This window comes from Sciurus vulgaris (genome assembly GCF_902686455.1).
Source record: "Sciurus vulgaris genome assembly, chromosome: 6".
In the NCBI taxonomy this organism is placed as follows: Eukaryota; Metazoa; Chordata; class Mammalia; order Rodentia; family Sciuridae; genus Sciurus; species Sciurus vulgaris.
Window position 1 is genome coordinate 111,314,219 of NC_136466.1, and position 22,140 is coordinate 111,336,358.

General features: G+C 40.9%; 1 protein-coding gene across 7 annotated transcripts in view; it reads left to right on the forward strand.

Annotated features, from left to right (window-relative positions):
• Nucleotides 1–22,140, forward strand: part of ARHGEF28 (Rho guanine nucleotide exchange factor 28) — a 324,160-nt gene that overhangs the window by 177,920 nt on the left and 124,100 nt on the right. The window contains exon 1 of one of the 7 annotated variants that reach the window (XM_079145903.1): nt 3,543–5,706. The exons of the other annotated variants lie outside the window; for them this stretch is intronic. Within the exon in view, the coding sequence (XP_079002029.1) occupies nt 5,622–5,706 (85 nt within the window). The 5' untranslated portion in view covers nt 3,543–5,621. Of the gene's footprint in view, nt 1–3,542; nt 5,707–22,140 lie in introns of those variants that run through there. 7 annotated transcript variants of the gene reach the window in all.

Sequence of the window (22,140 nt, forward strand, 5' to 3'; positions counted from 1 at the left end):
TGACAAAACAATTTAACTGCATTAAAAATGTATGAAACAGGGCTGGGTTGTAGCTCAGTGGTAGAGTGCTCACCTTGCACATGCAAGGCACTGGGCTCAATCCTTAGCACCACATAAAAATAAAATAAAGGTATTGTGTCCATCTACAATTTTAAAACATTTTTAAAAATTTATGAAACAAACTTGATGGACATTATTTTGAGGAGGAGGTGTGGACCTAAATAACTTTGGAAGTGAGTAGAGCTTGTAAGAATAAAGGCAAGATAAGCTGCAGAGAAGCACTGTTGTGTAATTATTAAATTTTTTCTTCCCATAGGAACACAGGTTAACAATTTTAATACCACCCAAGTCCACTGGGATGGAATAATGAAGTAAATGAGTTATGAATGGTGGGTCAGGTTCCTCATTGTTGGAGTGGTGGCTTAAAGATGAGCAGGAAGAGGAGGATAGAATGATCCATGTGGTCATGTTACCACAAGAGGCCTGTTGTGCTCACTGTGCAGGACACCAAACACTGAGTTTTGCAAAAGAGTTTATTCATAAGACGACCAAACAAGAAGAGATGGGAGCCCCAAGACTCAAATCTGCCTTCCTGTGGGTAGAATAGGGTTTCTTTAGAGGTTGAAGAAATAGTGGGTCTGAGACATGGGAAAAAGTGACTGGAAGTAAAGTGAAGTAATCAGTGGTCTACACGGGTGTCATCCCACATCACGGCTCTTCATAGGATGCATGTTTAGAAACTGGCAGCATTAGCACGCTCAGCGTGGAGTTTTCCGCCCTTTCATGTCCAGTGGTCACCCATCAGACACTGGTGCAGGCCCAAGTGGAGATACGTCCAAGTTCCTAGAAAACAACTTAGGCCACCATTACCACTGTGACCAATACCTCAGAGGTGCTATACCTGGCAAAGCTAACGGGAGCATACTGCTTAGCTGTGGGACTTCTAAAATTGTTGATGAGAGCAAGTAACTAAAAGCAAGGGAAGCTAGAGGGTTTATTCAGGTTTCCCTCTAGTTTTAGTAACAGGTTAGAGTTGTGCACATTATTAGCATGCACTCCTGTTTGGTTAATACAGACATGAATGGCTGTATATAGAAATCTTTGTGGATGTGTGAATCCATACAGGTGAGGATGCACACATATATCTTCTTGCTATCAGTTGAGACATCCCAGTAGCATATGCAAGATGGGCCTGTTTAAAAACCAGGACTGCCTGCCTATCCCATCTACGAGAGATGATGTTAAAATTAATTACTTAAATTCTTTGCTCATTTGATAGCTCACATTTGACAAATTTACATTGTGAATAACCATATAAAAGTCGTACAGCATGAATTTTGAATTTTGAAAGTGTTGCTGTCTGTGAAAAAGTCTATGGGATGTAAGACACTTTGGTTGAAGGTTTGGGGAAATTGGAATTGGAACATGATCAGGAAAAACTTAAAATGTAATTTTAGACGTTGCTCTCTCTAAGCTCCTGCATTCTTCCTACTGTGAGGAATTTCTTTCTCCTTAGGCTACAGCAAGATACCTCCCTATCCTTCCACCTTTTCTCTGACCAGACTCATGGCTCAGATCTCCGCTTCTCTTACCCCCAGGGCTCCTTACTTCCACCATCCATTCCTCCAGGTGACATATCCACGTGTCCATAGCATACCTCCAGGACAGGGGCTCCTTCTCTTCCTTGTCCTCCTCCTTCTGTCCTCCTTTCTTTTATTTAATTATTTTTTCATGGTATGATCTTCTTGGAACTTCCTGGCACACTGGCATGTTGCAATTTTGAAAATCCAGCTATTATTGCCGAGGTCAAGTTATGACTATTTTGTCTTTAATGTAGAATGAATTATAATGAAAGGAAACTTTATACTTAATATTTAAAGCTTATTGAAAATTCTTTAAGTTTTTTACTGTTGTAATCTTTGATCCTCACAATAACCCTCTGAAGTACAGACATTATGATTTCATTTTAAATGTGACAACTGAGACTCAGACAGTATGAGTGACTTGGTTAGGGCTATTAAGTAAACAAGTGTGAGATCTGCTTTATAGATGTCTCCAAAACCCATGATTTTCCTTTTTAGTGTGTGGCTCTTTGAAAACACCAGTAAGACAATAGTTCTTGCCCTTAAGGAATTTGGGGACCCATTGGAGGATAAGAAGATTTCCCAAATACTAAATGTAAATATTGCTTTGAAGAGACTTCATTTTATCCAGGTTGAAAGGCAGGTGACACTTCCTCCATCTGAAGAGGATGTAGGAAATTTTCTATGTGGGTTTTCCAGAAGGCTGAAACATCAAGTCCATGGCATTTGCCCTGGATGATTTTAACCTCATGGAGGTGATTTTCTAAGTAAAGGACTTCTAATTAAAGGTGGCATGGCAAGATGAAGGCATCTCCCATGAAGTCATTTGCATGCTTACACTGAACTGGCTGTATGATATCTGGTGATGAGGTGGGCTGGGGGATATATCACTGAATTCTGCCAACTGCAACTGCAATCAGCCAGACAAAGCAATTTATCTATTGAATATGAATGAGATGTAAATAACATTTTGAAGTCACTTAAATGCAATTATATTAATAAAATGGGGTGGAAAAAACCCACCTCAATTACTATAGAAAACAACGAGGATAAATGACCCACATTCAGGGGAAAGTCTTTGGCAAGCGAGAAAATGATCTGGCTTAAAAATAAAAGGCTGTGCAAAAAATATTTTTGACTTCGCTTTACGTGTTAACTATGCATGGCTGGTAAGTGCAAATCAATTCATTCCTTAAAAAAATATGACTATATTGCAAAGCAAATGAGGATATTGTGAAGTCTCTTGATACCAGAGGTATTTTTCACAGGCATTGGTTGGATAGTTGTGATAGTTTTATTGTCGGAATGATTTCTGTGTCAGTAATCAATTGATATAATTGTAATTGGTCAACATGGACTGTGTTTTGGAGAAATTAGATAAGATTAATCCACATGGTATCTCAACTAATAGAAATGCCTTCTACCAAGTTCTTTCATCTCTTTCTGTCTGCATTGTCCTAAGTTTCTTCTAATTGATCAGTGATGGTCAAGGGAGGAGTAGACTTCTTTGGGCACTTGTTGACCTGGGTTTATCATCTCCTAGTTTAGTGACTCTGAAACTTCACCAGGCATGTGAATCTGCCTGGGATAGGGACAGTAAGTGCAGATCCTGGACCATGCTCAGAGATCTTGATTCAACAGTTCTGCATTTTATGAACACTCCCTCCCATGCTGATGTCATCTGAGTAGTTCTGCCCCCAGACTCTGCTCTCTCTACTGTTGGAGTCTCCTGACCACTTTGTCACTTTTCTACCAACTTACTAAAACAAGATAGGAACCCTGCATTACCTTGTTCTGTCTGCAATTTAATCAAAAACCTATCTCCTTTCCCATAGCACCAGGAAAGTATAAGAAGTTTATCACTCCTGTCCCTTTAGTGAAGCAAGGCTGCAAAACAACCACCACTGATTCAGGATGATGGCGTGAGTATTTCTAACCTCCTCACAAAGTCTGCATCTTAGTAGAGCTGAAGAAAAAGATATTCTGATCCAACACTATTATTTTAGTTTGGTGATTGTACTAATGGAGGTCCCCTTTCTTTGGTCTGCAGACATCTGTGGAACTGTGCACGCCCCAAGTATGGTCTGGATTATCAGAGAACAATGTGTTTTCTCTACTTGTAGCTATTATTCTTTTTACATATGTAGATATATTATGTTCTGTAATAACCAGAACAAATCTATTTTAAACATTCTGCCAGAGTTATTGTGGCTTTTTGTCAAGGTATATGTTTGTAATCAGCAGACACTATAAATACTTTAGCTATCATGTTAAGGTTTTTCACCCACAGGTAACCCATTAGTATAAGTCCCTCATTCATTTAACAAATGCCTGCAATGTCTCAGCAACTATATTAGGCTCTGAAATAGACCCAATGTAAAAGCTTGTACAATTCTGTGTATCTTCTTATTGAAGGTCCATGTGAATTAAAACTCTTACTGGACATAAGCGTTGAGAGTAATTTATAATTGTGTCCAGCTGATTAAGAAAAAAATATATAATTATTCCTCAAGTGGAAGACCACATAGTAGAAAATATATTCATATTTTTATTTAGTTGCAATGCTTGTAACAATATTCCAGTTTTACTTTGTTCTAGATATATGATTATGTAGCAAGCCATATAAAATTGCAGTAGTGATTTACGTAATTCTGATTTTTTATTTGAAATTGAACTTAAGTGTTCTCTACCCTTTCTCCTCTGTCTGAATTCACTCTCCCCAACCCCATGGGTCAGAATTAGCTATCACAGAGTAGGCCTTGCAGCATGGCATGACAGTGCCAACAATTTGGGAAATAATTAAAGTGAAGAGTTGAATGTTACCTAAGACACATACTATTGTGTTCCCAGTTGCCAGAGCTAAATGGGTCCTCATATTGTTGCCAACATCCTTTAGTGTATTTGGGCATCGCACAGCCTCATTAAACACAGCAAAACAAAATACTTCTTGCTGTTACTCTTACTGAAAGAAAGCCTCAAAAGAGACTCCTTTTGTGGCTCTGTGGATCTTGGCCACTCTGCTTGGTCTTATTCAGCTCACGTGTATCATGTGCCTGTGGGAGTAGGGAAATAAGTTTGAGCCATGCCATGATTTATGGGAAGGCAGTAATGGGCTTCTACCGAATGCTAATCACTGCAGGGTGTTCAGGGAGACTGTGTAAGAGCTGCTGGGTTGCAGCAAATTGTCGACTAGCTCTATTGAGATGGACTGAAAGTTTAGATGGGAACTATCAAGATGTCCAAATCCTTATGATGGACAGCCAAACTTGGTGAGAATTTAGGAAAATACCCCATTTGTGCTAAACAATAGTAGATAACTTTGCACAAATCTAATGAAATGAGTTACAGTTCTACATGAAAGTTAACACCTTCAGATCACGTTAGGATCACAAGGACAGGGAGAAGGGACTGTTAAGTGAATTAACAGAGCTGTTTGGCTTTCAGATCCCAAAGCTGCTGCCCAAGCTGCTGAGGGTGTGAATGAATAGACTGCTCTGGAGGGAGCCTCCTGGTCGGATGGCCTTCATTTGTCTGTGGATCAGGCTTTCTGGCTGTCCACACTCATAAACCTCAACCTTTATCTCACACCACACAGGGTGGCTTTTCCGAGAAATGATACTCTAGTTCCCGAGCAAAACATGCAGCCGTGTTGGAGGCTTTTCTTGAATCACAGGCGGCTCTTTCAACCCCTGCTTACCTTCCTTCTGCATTTCCATTTCCAGCAACAAGAAGAGGGGAGTTAATGATTCATTTGCTCCCCGTGACCTTTTGAATAACTGGACTGTGAAGTATCAGCCAGACTCTTGGGCCCCCTCTCTCCCCCTTTCACTTTCCTAGTTTGGCTTTAATATTTACAGCCTCCTTGTTGGTCTACATGCCTGAACGCCTGAAGGAAGCAAAACATTTATTGCCTCTCCCTCCCCGCGTTCGGGAGCTGTTTCATCCAGCCTCATTCCTTCCTTTGACATCACTGGGGAGGCTTGCCTCCTGGCTGGCACGAGCTCTTCCTGAGTCTGTTCATTTCACCAAAACAAAAACATGGATTCTGACTCGGACTCACCTTTTAACTACTCCTGGCCTTCCTTCCCCAAAATGAAGATTCGGCGAAGGGCATCCAAACAAGGTAGATCCCAGGATCTTTTGTTTCCCCCCAGTCAAGCTGGGCATCTTCATATTCTTACCTTTCTTTTCTTCATTTCTTTGCCAGCTTGTTTTCGGATGAAGTTCATGTTTATACACGTCTTTCTATAGCTCTTACATGTAGACTTCGGAGGTAAACCTACTCTTTCCCCTTATCTTCCTTTCACTTTAAAACTACCTTTGTATTATTATCCATGTATAATTCTCTCTCTCTCTCTTTAAAAAAAAGGGAGATTAGTGAAAGGTAAATGTTTTGGATTCATTTAATCAGAGTTACCTTGGAGTTACCTTGACAATAAAGTCATGTTGATTTAAGCATGTTTAGCTTTGGTGAGATTTGAAAAGAACTGTATATGGGCTTCATACCTTTTTTCTGCTTTTACTTACTTATTTCAGTTTTTAAGTATGTGTTCATTTAAAAAATAATTTGTACCTAAAAATACTAATTTATTGATTTTGTAGATGTTATAAGGAAGGGATTTGGCAAAAATAATTTCAATAAGAAAGTCTGTTTATCTCCAGGGAATATAGTCATATGCTAAAAGGTTTATTTAAAAAAGTGCCAAATAAGCAAAATCATTTACTACCCAAGAAAGAAGAGTGAGTTTTCAGCAGGATGATGAATAATGGAATGGGCTTACCTGATTTATTCCCTTTTTACTTGCTGCTGTTGAGTAGCATGGACCTTGGAAACCAAGGGGCAGGTTGGTATCTGTCCACAGTGGAGGTGCCCTGAGTAACTGCTCCATCATCCTTGACTGAGTATCATAGGGGGCAATTTTTGCCTTCTGAGGTTAAAAAAAAAAAAAAAAAAAAAGTAGTGAGTAACCCTTCCTATCTTTTGTCCTGTGCAGGAAATTGTGTGGTTATGTTTTAACTCAAGGAGAAAAGCAACATTTTCATGAACTTGTGAGCAGCAGAGATGATGTGTCTTGAAAGCAGGTTGGCCCAGGAGTGCTGGCCCTTGAGAACTAACCTGTTCTGGATTCTATTATGTAGGGACAGATTGTCCCATGCTATTCCCAGAGGAGGATGGACTCATGTAGTCATCAGTATACTAGTTAGCTTCGAGAATCTTCTTCCTCCTTTCTAAAATAAAATAGAGGTGTTTGCATTCTCATTTGCTCTTTTGCTGGGATGAAAGCCAAGGAACGAGATGAGTTGACTGACTGTCCAGGAGCAATAGGTGTTTGGAGATTCCCATGTTGTCTTGCTGCTGTCCTTGAAATGCTATCATTGGAGACCTTAATAGTTTGTATTCAACATACTCTTTATTTTCTTGTTATCCTATTTTAAAAGTTAACTTATTTTGTACCTTAGAAAAGAGTTTTTTCTATTTTATGTTATTGTATTGATTTTATAGATATCATAAGAAAAGGATTTTAAAAAAATTCAACATGAAAGCCTATAAATCTTTTTAGGGGATATGATCATATCAAAGGGCCATGATGCATGCAAGTTACCACAAATGATTTTGGGAGAAATAAACCCACAAGAAAGCTGTCCTATGCTTGTAAAAAGCAAGCTTGTATACAAATAGAAGATGAAGTAAAATGTTAACAAGGGACAAATCTGAGTAGAGAATTTATGGTGTTCTTTGTGCTGTTCTCCTTTTTTTTTTTTTTTTTTTTTTTTTTAGCTTTTCTTTTCTGTAAATTTGAAATTATTTCCAAATAGTAAAATTTTTTTCACTTTTTATTGGTTCCAAATAGTCTTTTTAAGATTGTAACTTATTTTCAAGAGGGGAGATACACTAAGGCCCTAATATTTCAAGGAGAATGTTGTGAGTTGTGATGCATTGAAAGCTTTTTGAGGACAGGAACCGCGTGTGAGACTGCTACATCTCCTGTGCTAAGTCTCACCTGGTTGTGTGGTTGATATGCTTTATTTATTTTTCTATTTAGGTTGTCCACCTGGCTTTTGGATGCCCATGTTGTTGGGGGTCTGGGCAGCCAAATAACCTAGAGGGATGGACCAGGGAAAGCCTAGAAAATGTATTAATCACAGTCTTGCTTTAAATCCAAACTTGGAGCACAGCCAGTTTGAGCTATAACAGAAAGTCATAGCATAGCTATGTATAAATTAATTCTGATTCAAGTGAAAGCAGGTATCTCGAATCCGAAAATTATTAACTCTTTGCCACTAGTAAAAAGACAAGTGAAAATAAGGTAGGTTGGTAGCTGAGAGTTGGGAATTGTTAGGTGGTGTATCACACTTCCTGTCTTCATTAAATGATGGCAGCCTAGTTGTGAAGAGAAGGATTGGCGTCTTTTACGTCAGCTGGATGAATTCCCAGAACCATAAACTCTTAGAGCCAAAAGGGCCATAGAGACAACCTGTCTCAACCACTTCATTTTCCACATGAGGACGACAGGGCTCAAAGAGGTGAATGGATGGAATTATCCATTTGTTCAACAAGCACTTCCAGAGTGCCAGGCCTGTCCTAGAGGGTGGGGCGCAGTAGTGACTCTGGTAGATGTTGTCCCTGCTTATGGGGGTCTTTGCATTGGGACTGGATCCCACATTTCCCAGGACCCAAGCTGAAACACCCCCAAAATCTGTTATTTCAGTTCGATGACCAGTTTATGAAGAACTGTGCTCTCTTGACTCTTAGAGACTGATGCAAATATTTCTGTCAGTCTTCAAAAGTAGAGTGATCTGAACTTCTTCCTCATTTTCTCCTTCCTTTCTAACAAGTACCAACATCACTCTTAGAAAAAGGCACTGGTCACCTGAGAAATCATGAAGGAGGATTTGAAGTCTTGGAATTTCTGGCCCATTAACAAGCCTTCTCGTAGTCAGTCAGAAATATGCTCTTTTTTTTTTTTCTCTATTTGTACCCTGTCCTGGCTCTCCTTCTCAGAGTTCCTTTTCTTCTGACACCCCCTCCTGTCCTTGTTTTCACATTTTTTGACAGATACACATAAATATCCACATTTCTGGCTTGGATTGAGAGTGATGTGAAAATTTGCAGAGAGGGTTTGGTAATAAAAGGAAAACCCAACACACCATATTTCAACTGTGTAGCTAGTACTTTCTCATCTTCATGCCTTCAGGGGAAAGAGAAAAGGATGTTACTTGGAAGCAGGTCCTCTGGAAGTGCCTGGCATCTTGAGGGCTGGTGATGAAAGCTGTTAAAGCTGAGCTGGCCAGAAGTCCTCCTGGAGTTCTCAGGAGGTGCCCTGGGTCATTTTGTGGGCAGCCCCAGGACAAGCTGTTCTGGGGGCTCAGTGGTTAATGATTGGAATGAGCCAGAATCCACAACCGTTCTGCTTCAAGGGCTACAGGAATGCCTGGATTTTTGTTTTCTCAGTTTTAGTAGGAGATTCAACCCCAAAATTTAATGTTTATTAATCAAAGAAGTAAAAATATAGGGATTGGACCTCATTGAAGGCTCCCATAATGATTGTTCAGTCTTTAAAACGCATACTTTAGCCTAAGTCGTCAGGCCCTAGGAACTGTTGAAATGTTCTTCTCTTGGTGTCTTCTGTTCACTTATGCAGCTTCTCCCATTCTCTGCTGCTCCAGCTCATATGCCTCTTGAATGATGTACCTTGTGAAGAAGGGCTTTCCTCCCTTTTTTCCTTTTGCAGGCTTCAAACCAGTCCACAGCTGCCAAAAGAGGCCATGCATATAAGACATCGTGAACACCTTGGGAAGCTTAGATAATACTAAATTTTCTGTAGTCATTGCCAAATTAATTACTATCGTGTGATACTTTATTAATCACAATAACTACTTTATACTAAGCTATAACAGGTGTTTGATACTTAATGATTCCTGGTTCTGAAAATAACTCTGCAATACAGATAGTATCTGTTTTATAGATGAAGAAACTGAGGCTTAGAGAGTACCATAATTTGGATATGGTGTGTGCCCCTCAAAGGTTCATATGTTGGAAGTTTGGTCCCCAGTGTGATGCTACTAAGAGTTGGGCCTGATGGCAAGTCATTAGGTCATTGGAGACACTGCCCTTGGAAGGGATTGAGGTAGTTCCTGTGGAAACCTAGTTAGTTCTCAAGAGAAGGTTATTATAAAAGAGCAAGACTGGCTCCTTCCTTCTCCCAGACTTCTTGTCTTCTGAGGATTTCTCCTTCTTCCACACATTTCTGCCATGACACCCATTGCCATGATGTGACAAAGTCAGGGGAGGCACTCACAGAGCTGGTGCTATGCTCTTTGGATCTTAAACCTCTTGTTCTGTATAAATTATCTAACCTCAGATATTTTGCTATAGCAACAGAAAATGGACTAATACTGAGAATTTTTAAGTTATTCCCAAGGCCATACCAGGAAATGCAGAGATCCAGGAACAGCAGAATAAGGAAGGAGAACAAATGAAAGAATGACATATGAATCAAGTGTTTTCCATATGTGTTATCATGTAAAGACCTGCACATTAGATGTAACTGTGACTTTCATTTATTAGTTTGGTCTCTGAGGCTCAGAAAGGAGGAATGAGTTGCTCCATATTAGAGCCCATAGGTAGCAGAACCAGACCTAGAACCAGGACACTGGACTTGAGAGGTTTTGTTCATCCCAGTATGTTTTGCCATCACTTCATAGAGATAAGGGTTGGAGAAACTCAATGAGCTGCTGCCTTGGGGTCCAAAAGTGTCATTGTGTCTTACTGTCATAGCATCTCCTTCTTCTTTGTGAAGTTTTTAGTAGGAAGAGAGGTGGCAGAGGAAACTCCAGGGGAGCAAGATGCAAGGACTGTTTATAGGCCTGGAGACCTCCCCCTGCACACAGATGTGCTACTTACCACATCACTGATGGACTAGGCCTGGAGGCAAGATGCATTGAGGAAAGGAGCAGGTGAGAGTACTTTCCAGACCCTGGAAGTCCCCAGGTTTGTCCCAGGCAGCAAAGAATGAACTTAGGTTGAATGTACTGGGAATGGAGGTGAGAATCCTGAGGCCACTGTTGCGGCTTTTCTCCTCCCCCTGGTCTTCCTCCCCCTCCCTCTCCCCCTCCCCCTCCTCCTCTTCCTCCTTCTCTTTTCTGTGTTACCCAGGCTGATCTTGAACTCCTGTGCTCAAGTGATCCTCCTGTCTCAGACTCCCCAGTGCTGGGCATGTGCTGTAACACCTGGCTTGTTTTGGCTTTTTATTTTATTTTTGGCTCATTTAGTGTTTGGCAGGCAGGCACCTATTCTGAAAAATAACCCTTACATAGTAAATGTTTAGAGGTCTGATGATGTTTCAAGAATTTTAATGATCATTTTTAAAGGTGAGTTATTTTTAATCTCATGGGCTTTCTTGTTCTTTTCCTCTTTTCCTCCCTCCCTTTTCATGAAGTTTCATTGACTACACACATGCACACAGGTGTGTAACCGTGTGTATGTGTGTGTGTTTGGTCTAGAAATTCCCCAGAGGACACTTGAATGCCATGGGAGGAATGAGTCATTATAGAAAACTTTATTAAGGAAGAGAAAAAATTTCATAAAGGTGACATAACCTGCTAAGATTTCTTTGGCTCTCAATGAAGATAAAGTTTAACCTCATACAAAGCTGTTTCAGTTCTAGACTCTGCCTACGGGCCCCAATTCAGTAGAGGAGAAGAGACCCATTGCAAGCCCTTTGCCAGAAAACACGGCCACATATCACTCAAGGTTCCCATTAGTTAAAACAAATACTTTGCCAAAAATTTTTAAAGTGATTTTCTCCCCACAACCCTGTGCCTTTGTTTCTGGCTTGCTCAAATTCTTGGGCAAGGTATCTTCTCCATTAATCCCTTTAGGGGTAAAGGAGAGAGTATTATCCTCATGTTCAGGGGACTTCTCTCCCTCACTCCTTGTTTTGGGGAAGGACAAAGTTTCCTATTCAGAAATGTTAATTACATAAGGTTAATGACTAAGTTCCAGAGGAGAGATTCGGAAAAATTCCTATTGAATTTCAAGGTGGAGAGACCAGTTCAAGATGGAAGGCATCATGAAAGGGGTGTCAGTTTACTAGCCTGTGGTGAACTGGTGGGCACAGTTTCACAGTGCCTGGGCCTGGACAGTTAGTTTGGTCTGCTTAGCATCCTTCCCCTGGTTTAACAACGTGCACATTCTTTATGGGATATCTCTTCCATTGCTCTGGTCACAGGTCCAAATGATGCTATCCACGTGGCCTTGCCTTCCTGAGTACAGTGGAATGGACATGCCATACAGAATGGATCGATTGTAGCACTCTTCCTACCTGGCCTTAGTGATTGGCCCAGGAGGCACACATGACCAAAATAGCCAATCAGAATCCTTCCTTGGGATTTTTCCAATTGAAGTTTGGAGGCATATACCTTTCTTCTTGGATGGCAATGCTGGAAGGATTGGAATGGAAGCCATTAACTAGAAGAAAATAGACTGTGTAGGAAGAAATTCTATGAATGGGTAAAGAGAAGCAAATGGGTGTGTTCCAGGCTCCTGATCTAGTTTCCGAGGTCCAAGTGGCTACCCAGCTTCCAATTCTAAAGCCTTGGATGTCAAATTCTTTTAGTTCCATAAGTTTCCCTTATAAGCCTTTATGAAATTTCTTCCTTCCTCCTTTTATTTTTGTTTTAGCAAATTTAGGTAAACGTCTCTCCCACTTCCAACTAGAAATCCTCAAATTGTCCTTTAAGATGCAGTTTGAGGGTCCTTTATCCAGAAGGTCTCCCTGAATTCTCTCAGAGGTCAAGATTGTACCCTCTGTGCCACTCTTCCTGGTGTGTATTTTTAGGATAGTCCTTCTTATCCTGTATCACAACGATTATTTAACTGTATACCTTAAGACACGGAGTTCCTTGAAAGGAGGCTGGCCTACCTGTTTCCACATCTCCAGTGCCTGGATCACAGAAAGCAGGTAGGAAATATTAAAAATATATTTCAACATTTACTTGAAATATTGACCCACACTATACCAAGATATTCTTCATTTTGTCAATAATCTGTCTTATTTTCATGAAGTCCCATCCTGCAGAAAGTTGGATGGGAAGGGTAAAGAGTATGTTTTAATTAATATATTTATATAAATATATTTATATGAATATTCACTTATATTTACACAGAAAACTTGGTCTGATGCATAATGTGAACATTTTTGGTAACCATTTAGTGTCTTTAAGCAAAATATTGAGCACCTCAGATTTCTTCTCTCCACCCTCTTCCTTGCCAGGTATCTAATGTGATTTCTTGGAGAGGGTAGAGGGCACTTAGTAGTGGGAGGGGCCCCAATCCCTGAATCTGCAGATTGTTTTGTTGTCTTTGGGATGTTCCTGGATACTGCTGTGGACTAACTGGCCTGGGCTCTTCCCCAAAGCATGACTGCATTGTTGATGGCTGCTTTGGCATTTGTGACCAAGATCTGTGGTTAGGTTCCTCCCACTGGTGTTGGTCAGGACCTGGTGATTCTCCTTCTGGTTACATTCTGACTTGGCCCTATCCTGGCTTTTATACTCCAGAACTTTGGAATCTCTGCCCATGGTCACTGGCCCTGATGCTTCTTCCAGAAACATCTACCACATAGTCTCTTTCTTTGCACCATGGTAGACCCCATGTTGGGCCTGGGTGCTCAACTCAGCCACTGCTTTCTTCTCCCCAAGGCCTTTGGGACTTTAGGGAATCCATTTTCACCACTTGGGCAACTGAGAGAAGCCCAGGGAGGGTAACCTGGTCTTGCTGCCTGACCTTGCTCTCCTACCCAGCGTTCACGGTTTGTTTGTCATCATGATGGAATAGGGCAGCCTACGAAGTGATCTTCAGAGCTCCAGATGGAAACAGGAAGTGCCTACCCTTTTGCAAAGTGACCCCCAGCCTATCTCATAGTGCTCCCTGTCACCATCCATGACAATGGAAAACCCTCATTATGAATTCTAACAAATCCTGTATCCCCCTCTCTTTCATGTCTGTTACCAAGAGATGCCCCAGAGGTTCTCAGGATAATGGAACAAGATTCAGGAATTCAGCTGAGTTTATCAACCAGAACAACCCAGAACAGTTTGGAGTAATGCCAGGCAGTACTTGATGTTCATCATTCATTCAAAATGTTCTTATCAAAGACACACACAAAAAAGTGAAAGAAGTTATATTTCCAAGGATAACTCTTTATTTTACCAGCGCAGTTCTTTGTGTAGAGTACAACTTAATAACTTTTGAGGATCTTTAGGAGAACAAAGCCACATATGTCCAGAGATGAGCACTGGAGAATTAAAGCTCCTTATGACTTTTGAAATGAACGGTCATTTTTAGGTACCAGCAACTTACCATAAATTATGCAAGATTTGAATTGTTCACTGATTTCCTTGTGATGATGACATATGGGGGCATCTTCAACATCAATTTGTTTACATTTTTGGAGGGACTTGAAATGGTCTTCCTATCAGAGGGCCTTTGGTTTTATCCTGGTATTTGTATAATGTGTTAGTTCTCCTCCCTTCATTTGCTGAGTTTTTCCTTTGTGTAGACTAATTTGCTTTAGGCCTTGGAGAATTGCATCAAGAAGGAAAGGAATTGTTGGTTAAATACAATCACACCAAAATCCACACACCACACATGACAATATCTTCCCAATTGCTTGGAGGAAGCAAGGGCAGAAACAGGTCATTAACACACCTGAGAGTCCTTTCTCAAACATAAACACAGCTACTCTTAAAGGCTACTTTGTATGACTATAATTAGGAATGGGGACTTGGAAAGGTTTGGGGGAAATCCTGTTACCCCAGAGGACTCTGATTTTTTTCCCCACCCCTCTTTTCTCTCTGTGTCTTGGGTATTGTAATGGAAAAGTCTTGCTTTCTTCTTCTGGGTCTTTGAAAACACCAGAATAGGACTTTTTTTTCTGGACCTGATTTTAGAGACGAAGTTGTAGTTGTTATTGAGAAGGGGATTTTAAACATCTGTTCTGATTCTGCTGGAGAAACAAACCGCTCTTGCCTCTGGAATCCATTGGCTTCTGTGATCAGCCATCACTGTTGTTAACAGGACTGCTCTGAGAGGCCTGACCTCTTCCCAGGCCTTTTTTTTTTTTTTTTTTTTTTCCTTCCAATTTAACAGGATCCCAGGAAGAGGAGATCAGTTCTGAGGGAGTTCTGGGCATTTAGAAGGGTGTTGGAGACTCTCTAGTTTGGTGGACAAAGGCTCCCAGGTTCTCCCAAGTACCTCTTGGGATAAACTAAAACCTACAGGGTGAATTCAGCTTACATGTGACCCACAGGAAATTCCTGGGCTAAGGATAATTTTGGAATTTGGATAGTTACTCTCTGTAACCTCAGGTCCAATTCAGAAGAGTGAGGCCAAGAGATTTTTCCAGGCCAAGACTAATATCAGGAAAATCCCAAGAGAACCTTAGAGGAGGAATAGTCCAGGAGATAAACTGCAGTTTGCTTCTGGAAATGTTCACTTTCATTGTGCAGCTGGGTGTTTTCTTTCTTCTGGATTACACTGGGACCATTGGAGAAGAGTCTCTCTGTCCATTTCAGAACTTGGCAAAGGTCCCTTTGAGTTAGAGAGTCTGGGAGACAGTGTACTACAGGTGACCAAGGACGGAGTTGGTCTCTGTTACCACTGGCTTTCTGTCCTGGTTCAATCACTTCATAACATGGGTAGGTTACTCACTTTCCTTGAGCCTAAACTTTCTTGTCTACAAAATGAATATGAAAATACTTACGTAGTTATGGAGAGTACAGTTGGCAGATGGTTCAAAACAATGCTGTGTACTCATGGGAAAACATTTCTGATTAATACATGTACATGTATGTTCTCTTATTTGATTGACTTACTAATAATGTACCATTTTGCATGAAATTATGCAGTTGTTCTTTGACACAGAAAGCATGTTTTAAAAATATGACTTGCTTTCATTTGTCTTATTTTAGATGGGAAGATGATTTTCCTGAAAATTTTTAAAGTCTAGGAATTGTAGATCATAAAAAGTTGAACATAAAAGCCATGAGATCAATTGGTTTCTTAGTTTATCTTTCCAGTCTTTTCTCCTCAGTACTTTGTCATTAAACAAAATGAAATTATACATTTACTGCTTTGTGAATATTTTCTCAGCAGGATTCATGCTGTCATATCCTGGCAGCAAGTCACTAGGGTGAATAATACCACAGACCCAGGAAGTAGGCAGACACACCTAGGTACAAGTCGCACTGTAACACATTAACAAAGCTTCTTAATAAGAAAATACCAGACATTGCTCGAATTCCAATTTCTTTGTTTCGAAATAGATACACAGAAATTCCAATTATTAAATAGAGTACACAGAGCCTCCATGGGGGGTGCTTGTGTAGAGCTGCCATATTTGCATGTGACCTTGGGAAGGTACTTAAAGGGCCCCACGTTTCCTCATCTGTGCAATGAAGTAGTAAATAGTACAGCTTCAAAGAATTGTTTTGAGGATCAAATGAGTTAATAAATTTAAGTTTTAAGTGCCTGGTTCATGAAAAGCACATTTCCGTTAGCTGTAATAGTGGCATTCAGCACAGTTGTCCCCTATGAGACAGGTGTTCAATAGATTCTGACTCTTGTGGTATCTCATATCTCGCACCTGCTTTCTGTCTTTGTTTTTTTTTTTAATTGTAAACAAATGGGATACATGTTGCTTCTCTGTTTGTACATGACGTAAAGGCATACCATTTGTGTAATCATAAATTTACATAGAGTACTGTTGTGATTCATTCTGTTATTTTTTCCCTTCCCCCCAACCCTCCCACCCCTCTTTTCCCTCTATACAGTGCTTCCTTCCTCCATACTTGCCCCCCTCCCTAACCCTAACTCTAACCCTTCCCTCCCCCCCATTATGTGTCATCATCCACTTATTAGCGATATCATTCGTCCTTTGGCTTTTTGAGATTGGCTTATCTCACATAGCATGATATTCTCCAATTTCATCCATTTGCCTGCAAATGCCATAATTTTAATCATTCTTTATGGCTGAGTAATATTCCATTGTATATATATACCACAGTTTCTTTATCCACTCATCAATTGAAGGGCATCTAGGTTGGTTCCACAGTCTGGCTATTGTGAATTGAGCAGCTATGAACATTGATGCGGCTGTATCTCTGTAGTATGCTGATTTTAAGACCTTCGGGTATAGTCCAAGGAGTGGGATAGCTGGGTCAAATGGAGGTTCCATTCCAAGTTTTCTAAGGAATCTCTACACTGCTTTCCAGAGTGGCTACACTAATTTGCAGCCCCACCAGCAATGCATGAGTGTACCTTTCTCCCCACATCCTCACCAACACCTGTTGTTGCTCGTATTCTTGATAATCGCCATTCTAATTGGAGTGAGATGGAATCTTAGGGTGGTTTTGATTTGCATTTCTCTTATTACTAGAGATGTTGAACATTTTTCCATATGTTTGTTGATTGCTTGTAGATCTTCTTCTGTGAAGTATCTATTCATTTCCTTGGCCCATTTGTCAACTGGATTATTTGAAATCTTGGAGTAGAGTTTTTTGAGTTCTTTATAGATTCTGGAGATTAGTGCTCTATCTGAAGTATGATTGGCAAAGATTTTCTCCCACTCTGTAGGCACTTTCTTCGCATTGCTAATAGTTTCCTTTGCTGAGAGAAAGCTTTTTAGTTTGAATCTATCCCAGTGGTTGATTCTAGCTTTTATTTCTTGTGCTATGGGAGTCCTGTTAAGGAAGTCTGATCCTAGACCAACAAGGTGAAGATCTGGACCTACTTTTTCTTCTATAAGATGCAGGGTCTCTGGTCTGATTCCGAGGTCCTTAATCCATTTTGAGTTTAGTTTCGTGCATGGTGAGAGATATGGGTTTAGTTTCATTCTGTTGCATATGGATTTCCAATTCTCTCAGCACCATTTGTTGAAGAGGCTATCTTTTCTCCATTGCATATTTTTGGCGCCTTTGTCTAGTATGAGAAAATTGTATTTATTTGGGTTTGTGTCCGTGTCCTCTATTCTGTACCATTGATCTACCTTTCTATTTTGGTACCAATACCATGCCGTTTTTGTTACTATTGCTTTGTAGTAGAGTTGAAGATCTGGTATTGCAATACACCCTGTTTCACTATTCCTGCTAAGGATTGCTTTAGCTATTCTGGGTTTCTTATTCTTCCAGATGAATTTCATAATTGCTTGCTCTATTTCTGTAAGCAACGTCATTGGGATTTTAATTGGAATTGCATTGAATTTGTATAGCACTTTAGGTAGTATGGCCATTTTGACAACATTAATTCTTCCTATCCAAGAACATGGAAGATCTTTCCATCTTCTAAGGTGTTCTTTAATTTCTTTCTTTAGTGTTGTATAGTTCTCATTGTAGAGGTCTTTCACCTCTTTTGTGAGATTGATTCCCAAGTATTTTATTTTTTTCGAGGCTATTGTGAATGGGGTAGTTTTCCTAATTTCTCTTTCTGAAGATTCATCACTTATGTATAAAAATGCATTGGATTTGTGAGCATTGATCTTGTAACCTGCTACTTTACTAAATTCACTTATGAGTTCTAAGAGTTTTCTGGTGGAATTTCCAGGTTCCTCTAAATATATAATCATGTCATCAGCGAACAGGGATAGTTTGAGTTCTTCTTTTCCAATTCGTATCCCTTTAATTTCTTTGGTTTGTCTAATTGCTCTGGCTAGAGTCTCAAGAACGATGTTGAATAGAAGTGGTGAAAGAGGGCATCCCTGCCTTGTTCCAGTTTTAGGGGGAATGCTTTCAGTTTTTCACCATTTAGAATGATATTAGCCATGGGCTTAGCATAAATGGCCTTTACAATGTTAAGGAATGTTCCCACTATCCCTATTTTTTCTAGTGTTTTGAGCATGAAGGGGTGCTGTATTTTATCAAATGCTTTTTCTGCATCTATTGAAATAATCATGTGATTCTTGACTTTAAGTCTATTGATATGGTGAATTACATTTATTGATTTCCTGATGTTGAACCAACCTTGCATCCCCGGGATGAAACCCACTTGATCATGGTGCACTATCTTTTTAATATGTTTTTGTATGCGATTTGCTAAAATTTTGTTGAGAATTTTTGCGTCGATGTTCATTAAGGATATTGGTCTGAAATTTTCTTTCCTTGATGAGTCTCTGTCTGGTTTAGGTATCAGTGTGATATTGGCTTCATAGAATGAGTTTGGGAGGGTTCCCTCCTCTTCATGTATTCTATCAGATCATAATGGATTGAAGTTAGAAATAAACGAAAGAGTAAAACACAGAAACTATTCCAACATCTGGAGATTAAACAATGTGCTATTATATGATGAATGGATAACAGAAGATATTAGGAAGGAAATTAAAAAATTCTTAGAGGTAAATGAGAACAAAGAAACATCATATCAAAATCTCTGGGACACTATGAAAGCAGTACTTAGAGGGAAATTTATTTCATAGAGCGCATTTAATAAAAGAAATAAAACTCAACAAATAAACGACCTAACACTACAGCTCAAAGCCCTAGAAAAAGAAGAACAGACCAGCACCAAAAGTAGTAGAAGACAGGAAATAGTTAAACTCAGAGCTGAAATCAATGAAATTGAAACAAAAGAAACAATACAAAAAATTGACAAAATAAATAGTTGGTTCTTCGAAAAAATAAACAAAATTGATAAACCTTTAGCCACACTAACAAAGAGAAGACAAGAGAAAACCCAAATCACTAAAATTCGGAATGAACAAGGAAATATCACAACAGACAGGATTGAAATACAAAACATAATTAGAAGCTATTTTGAAAATCTATACTCCAACAAAATAGAAAATTTCGAGGACATCAACAGGTTTCTAGAGACATATGAATTGCCTAAACTGAACAAGGAGGACATACACAATTTAAATAGACCAATTTCAAGTACTGAAATAGAAGAAGTCATCAAAAGCCTACCAACAAAGAAAAGTCCGGGACCAGATGGGTTCTCAGCCGAGTTCTACAAAACCTTTAAAGAAGAGCTCATTCCAATACTTCTCAAAGTATTCCATATGCTTTCTGTCTTTGAATGTGCATTTTCCCATCTTTTCCCCAGTGTCTTTATTTTGCAAATCTATTTGCCATATTATTCCTTGGGTAAGAGGAATATTATAAAATATCTGATATTTTAAATAAAGGTATTCAACAGTGATATTCTTGGGCAATGGATACCACAGGGTGCAGGAGGCTCATGGGATACATGTTCTGTGCAATCTGTTTGTGCATCAGACCCAACCAGAAAGTCACCTATCCCACCAGGAGGAGCAAAATAAACTTACCACCAGAGTGGGTTAGAGGGCAAAATGCAGAGGCAGCAGAAGGAAGGCTTGGAGGAAAAGGAGAGTGTCCTGGCTGTGTAGAGGAATAAGCTCTACCTGGGGACCTCCTGGAACCTCCTGGGAATAAACAGGGATGTGCTTTGAGGATGTTTCTAAGAGTCATTAATGGGGGCTGAGCATCCTAGGCTGGCAATCAGTAGACTGTCAGTAAATATGAAAAAAGAAGAATGAATAAATGAATGAAATAAGAAAGTGCCACTCCCCCACGTCCTGGAGTAGACAAACTCAAGGAAACCTCCAGAATCCGAGAAAACATTGCAGAGCAGTGGAGAATGTCTCTTAGTTGTACCTGGAACAAGTGTCTATTCTTTTTAAAGAAGAAATTATTTTATTGAATATCTACTCTGTGTCTGGCATGGCTCTAAGGTACTGGAGATACAGTTGTACAAAGCATTCAAAGCTACTGTTCTGTTGGGACTTCCATTCTGGTGCCAGGAAATGGACAATATGTGATAAGCATGTGCAATGCTCTAGGTGATGGTAAGTGGTCTAAGAGAAAATAAACCTGGGCTTAGGGGGTTACCATGTTATATATAGTGGTCACTACATGATTCTTCTTTGATATGGCAACGTTTGAACAGGGACCTTAAGAAAGCAGGGTATCTGGATATCCAGGGGAAGAAGCAGTGCTGGTAGAGGGGAGCAGCAAGTGCAAATGACCTGAGGCACAGGACAGCAGAGAGGCCAATGAGGCTGGAGCAGAGTAGTGGGTAGGACTCCAGGGAGGTTGAGTTAGGATAGAGGAGGGAAAGATCATGTGAGGCACTGTAGGTCCTGATAAAGTCTGGCTTTTACTCAGAATAAGATAGGAAGCCCCTGGAGAATATTAAAGAACAATGACATAATGTAATTTCCTTTGTAAAAGGATTGCTTTGTCAGTGTTGTGGAGAAAAGTCTATGGAGGGAAGACCATAGACTAGAAGCAGGGAGACCATTTGGGACACTCCTCCAGTGATCTAGGAAGGAGATGGTAGTGGTTTGCCCTAGGGTGGCAGTGGAGGTGATGAGAAAAGGTTAATTCTGATTCTTAGTTGTGCAAGGAAGAGAAGAGCCAAGGGTGAGTCCAAGGAGAGCCACAGGCACTGTGTCCTGGAGGAGGCTGGAAACCCCAGGGGAAGTGAATAGTCCTGCCTGGTTTGGACCAGTTGTGCTGGGCATGGCTGCTGGGAGACCAGGGGCGGGGGCGGGGGGACGCCCAGCGAGAGTTGTCACTCAGGAGAGGTCTGCAGGTGAAGGTCAGAGATTCATCACCGCATGACGGTACACGATGCCCTGTTGTCAGAGGACCCAGGGAATGAGTGGACAGAGGGGAGGTTTGAGAATTGACTCTAGGCCAAACTGACCTGCCCAAATCCAGAAAGTGAGGAGCTGCCGGTGGTAGAAAGGCCAGTAAGGTGAAAGGAGGGAGAGCAAGAAGGGAGGCAGAGGTGGCACTCAGATGGACCCGGTTTCGGTAGAGTGCTGGGAATGAACTCGAGTCGCAAAATGGGAGTCCTTCTGCCAGACTCAGAAGGTTCTAGGTTCAAAACAAGCATAATGAATGAATGAGCAAGTGAGTGACTGAGTGAAACCCATCTGCCCAGCCAGGGTTAAGAGATCTGTGGGTTGAGAGGCGTTCACCTGCCTTTGGCAGGTGAGAGTTTGGCACCCAGAGTGGGCCAAGCCGGGCTGGCAGCAGGCCTGCGGAAAGCTGCCCATGCAGGGTTTGATTATGTCTGGGCGTGGGGCTCTTACATAACCTGCTGAGTAGGCCAGAGTTTCCTGTAGCCACCAGGCCCTCAGCTTCTGGAGGGAGACCTGGTTTTCACCAGACATCAGGTTGCAGAGGTGGGGCGGGGGCTGTGCTGTTAAAGGTTTCCTGCCCACTTTGGAGTAGTCCCAAGTGTCAGAGAGGCATGGTGGCCGCCTTCCCTGCCCCCTGCCTGGCACCGATTCCCCTTCTTCCTCTGGGTGAAGCCTGTTCACAATCAGCGCTCAAGATGCTTGTGGCCCCTGACTAGAGCATCCAGCACCCCAAGGAAGTGCTGGTGAACCCTCGTAGAGTTCCCAGGATCACATTACAAAGCCACGGTGGGAGTTGGGGAGCTGGGATCCCCGCCAGCTGGGCAGCCACTGTTTATCCTGCAGGCGCTCTGCAGGGAGACGCTGGCCCAGTCCACATTGTCATGTTAGGA